The 4357-nt window shown below is 54.3% G+C and overlaps 2 protein-coding genes across 2 annotated transcripts in view; one reads left to right on the forward strand and one right to left on the reverse strand.

Moving 5' to 3' along the window:
• FOXG_04921 (uncharacterized protein) overlaps nucleotides 1-2869 on the forward strand; it is a gene marked incomplete at its 5' end in the record, with an annotated part of 3532 nt that extends 663 nt beyond the window's left edge. The window contains one exon of the mRNA XM_018382971.1: nucleotides 1-2869. Coding sequence (XP_018239804.1) covers nucleotides 1-2814 — 2814 coding nt within the window. The 3' untranslated portion in view covers nucleotides 2815-2869.
• A 786-nt stretch (nucleotides 2870-3655) lies between these two features.
• FOXG_04922 (uncharacterized protein) lies at nucleotides 3656-4096 on the reverse strand (the record flags this gene model as incomplete). Its single annotated transcript, XM_018382972.1, has 1 exon — nucleotides 3656-4096. Exon 1 carries the CDS (start codon nucleotides 4085-4087, stop codon nucleotides 3656-3658), a length of 432 nt encoding a protein of 143 aa, XP_018239805.1. The 5' UTR covers nucleotides 4088-4096.
• Nucleotides 4097-4357: the final 261 nt, after the last annotated feature.

The raw sequence follows: 4357 nt of genomic DNA on the forward strand, positions 1-4357 counted from the left end.
GCCCAGAGTGCTCCCTTCAACCCCGTCACCCCTCAGCAAACCGACAGCCCCATCGGTCTCGCTGCCCTTCTTCCTGCCATCCTTCCTCCCTCCACCCCTCAGCCGCAAGGCTGCACACTTGAAGTCCCTAGTGTGTCTTTCGAGTTCGGGAAGTTATCCCCTTTCCGTAGCTCTAACTCTTGGATGCTTCTTTCTCCTCTGGCCACTGAGCCCAATCGTATCAAGACCGGTAACCAGGCGCGCCGTCGTCGAAGCGAACCTCTGCTCCGCAAGTTTCTTGACACCCAAGCTCGTCGTCTCTCGGCTTCTCCGCAAAAGGTCCAATTCCAACAGGAGGCAATCTTCAATGATGATATTTCTATCGCCTCGCTATTCGACATCACTAATGAGTCCCCTGCGAAGGTCGCTGCCATCGATGCAGCTGACGAGACTTCTGGCCTCGATTCTACTACCTCTCTACCCAACGAGCCTGCAGCTGATAGCGCGGCAGAGCACACTCTTCCTCTTGACACTACCTTGGAGGAGAGCGTTGCTAAGGAGGTAGATCCCATTGAGGCAGCCAAACCTACTGAAGGCGGGTCTGGCTTGGGCTATGCCAGTGTTCTCACTGAGAACCTCTGGTTGCGGGATCTCAACTCTTCACCTGCACCCGCCCATTCCGACCGACGTGACGAGCAGCCCAGTACCATGCAACCACCCACTACCGTTGCCGAGTCACTTGTCACCCAAACTCTCGCTTCTGAAGAAGGTGTTGTAAATATTGATGTCCGGGAGAACCCTGATATTTTCGGGACTCAAATCTCATCACCTCCTGCCCCTGCCCCTATCCAGAACCTTTCTCACATGGCCGACGACGCCTGCAATGGCCACGCTAAGGTCGTGATCACTGAGGAAAACGGTAGACTCTTTGTCCGATTTAAGCTGTCGGCCAGATATGCCCACATGTTCCCTGCAAGCCAAGGGTTCAACGATTCTCTCTCGTTCTCTCCGTCCGTCGACATTTCTACACCAAGACCCCGACCTGTCGACTCCACCATACAGACTCCTGATCTCAATAGCTTCGGTGACTTTGCCAGCCCATCTCCCAGCGTAATCCAGACCCCCGAACCTCAATCTACCGAGTCGCTCCTCAAGACACCTGATATCAGCGGTGTCGGTGTTATCGACCGCTCCTCCCCCGGTGAATTTGATACACCTGAACTTCCTCAGAATGATAACACTCTTGTCTTTGGCGAGCCTGCAACAATCGACCGACCTTCTATCCGATGCGCTCCTCGCCGTCAGAGTGAGATGACCCCCTTAAAGCGTGCTGCAAGAAACGCAATGGGTATCTCCAAGGGGCCTGCCACACCCCGGTTTTCGACACCGGCCGCAGATGATGGAGACCGCACATTGGCCATACCTTGGGATGATGAAACACCTGCTCGGCAGGTTGACGCTCCAGCAGCTCCTCCTATTCAGGAGGTAGAAGCCGCTGCTGCTGTCAATAATGGTAGCCAGGACTTGGACAGCCCAAATCGGGATTACTTGCGTGCTTTCATCAACCAAAATCGCCGAACTACCGCTTCCGCTACCGTGACTGCTACCGCTACCACCAACGAATCCTCGACTACCCCTGCCACAAACACCACCACCACCCTCACGCCCGCCGCAGAAATCACTCCTGCCGCCACCACGACTGAGGCTGGGTCCCCAATCGCACCAGTTACAAAGCGCCAGCCTCTCGGGGCTCGAAGCCCTAATAGGGGTAGTCCCATGAAGCCTAAGCGTAAGGCCGATGGCGACAGGGAGGAAACATCTCCCGCTAAAAAGACGAAGGTCGACGCGGCGGTGGAGGCAGCAGGGTCGATCCGGAAGGTCACTCGAAAGACCAAGGCTAAGCGCCAGAAGGCAGAGTTGGCCATCGACATGACGGATCTTCCCTCTGCCTCCTCCACCGCCACCACCAGCACAACTACCACTACCTCCGACACTCCCAACCGCAAGCAGGTTGACGAGCTTGCCACCAACGCATCAGTCACCCGCCGATCATCTCGGCTCCGAAGCCAAGAGCACCCAAGCAGCACCCCCAAGTCGTCGCTGCCTACTCCCATCAAGCTCGGCCGAGCCGGTGCTGGCCGCAGCCTCCCAAAGAAGGCTCGCAGCGAGGAGGACGAGTTGGCTCGCAAGACGAGGGCCAACACCAAGCGTAACATGGGTAACGCCGAGTTCCCTGCCGAGGTCCTCGTTAGAATTGCGGACGAGGCAGAGAAGAACTCAGACCATGGCCAGGAGTCGGAGAGGACAGGCCAGTGGTCGACGTGTGGGGTGGAACCAGCCCCTGGAGAAGGTGCAGGGAGAGGAGCCCAAGAAGGGGCGGGCCAAGGGCAAGGCCACACAAGGACAGACGGGCATCTCGAAGCCCAAGGCGAAGCGGGCCACCAAGGTGGCAGCGGACCTGGGCATGGTGGCCAACGGCACACCCGCCAAACCCCAGCGCGTGACGCGTTCCAGCACACGCTCTGTGGTTTGAGCACCCAGAAGTCTCCCAACGGATATGGAGACAGCTGCCTTGGTGGTTGGCGGCTTTGCTTTTGTTTTCACGATTTTTTGCTTTCGACATGTCAACGCTGGCACCAGTTGGTGCACAAGAACAAGGACAACGACGACTTGATTTTGGCGGCGTTCGGGAGGGAGGGCTCCCGACGCCTTTGGGCGAGTTTTCACGAGTGCATGAAGCATTGCGAGGCGTTGGTGGTTGCGCAAAGATACCACATTTTAGAAGTTTTTGGGACCTGTTTTCGGTGGACGACGCAGGTCTGTGTACGGGTTTAAAGTCCTCGGGATGAGGCTGGAAAACATAGATGCCCGGGATGGGCCATTGCACGAGAATAAGACTTGATTCACTCATGGTATTGCCTTGCTTTTGTGATTTGCCAGATGTAATTTATGTAAAGTACTTGTTTAATATGCTAGCAATGGAGGTTTAGTTTATCGTCCACCTGGGTTATAATGGTCGGTCGCTGCCTATGAGCCCAAGTCTAAGGTAGTATTGGGACTTTGACAAGCAAGTCTTTACGGGTGAACAGTAACAAAGTCTATAGTCAAGTGGGAACAACCTATGATTCATATCTATCTAATTGGTAAACCTAAGTCTTTATTTGTGATAGAGACAGTATTAATCGGTATGATGTCAAAAATGTCAGGGCTAAGATAGCTCGGAGTAGACAGCCTCATCAGATATTATTGCTGTGTCTTGATCACGAGCGATTTCCACACATGAAAGCCATTATGTTCGATGGTAGAAACAGGGCCGTCTTGTTGAGCAGGTGTTTCTGTGTCATCCTAGGATATGACCATAGTTTGATCACTAGCATCTGCGTGCGGTGCTGGAAGATATGGGTTTGTCAGGCTTATAAGAGATACGGAGGTCTTTCGAGTGACCTTCCGGATCGACCCTGCTGCCTCACTGGCCGCCTTCTCAACCTTCGCCTTTTTGGCGGGTGACTTGTGCCCTCGTGCTTCCGCCTTGCCTTGATCGGGATGGTAGTTCCGACGCGATGCTCCTTAGTTTCATGCCAGAGAACTATTCCCCATTCCGGGTGGGTGAACGTCGCCTTGGGTGCTCAGCTCAGCTATGAGATGGTTGGCGGCACTGGGTTCTCAGTTGTCAACATTATAGCCTTGGTTCTCGTGTAGGTCTTGCACTTCCAGTCTTGATACTGTTCTCCTGGACTGAGACTCGGACTGAGACTCGGACTGAGACTGCTTGTCGAGGATGCTCCAGGTCGAAGCGCATATAGTCATTGCTCTTGAACATGTACGGGCTCACAGGCCGATGGGCGTCGCGCCCTTTCGCATTCTGCGTCCGTAATTTGACGAACATATCCTGACGTCTGCTCTTGGCCCTATCAGCCTGTCTTCTCTGCTTCAGAGAGAAGTGACTGGCCTCTGGCGACCTGGTCACAAGAAGCCAACAGGAAGCATGGCACCTGGCGAGGATCACCAGGTACGCGTTATCTGCTCCAGCTTTGCCGGAGGAATTAGTCGAGCAGAAGCCCTGGGTGACGCAAAGCCTTGCTGGGTTTGATGCTGTGGGCTTGAACATGCTACTCTGGTGCCGTCCGAGGTAAATAGCAGGTGATGCTCAGCATTCCCCATGTATTGCTTTTGCTGACCGCTGCTTTGTGAGTTGCTCCAAGGCTCTGTATTGGCCATGAGTTAGCATTGATACAGAATTCATCATATGGGATCGTTATTTACTTACCTGCTACTAAAATCCCACGTAATTGGGGATATAATAAGGACTGTATCAATTCTGGGAACGTCGGTGTTCTTCTGCCGCTGGTGCGGCCGGAGCATCCTTTGGGCTCCTTGG

This window comes from Fusarium oxysporum, chromosome 7, assembly GCF_000149955.1.
Source record: "Fusarium oxysporum f. sp. lycopersici 4287 chromosome 7, whole genome shotgun sequence".
Taxonomy (NCBI): Eukaryota; Fungi; Ascomycota; class Sordariomycetes; order Hypocreales; family Nectriaceae; genus Fusarium; species Fusarium oxysporum.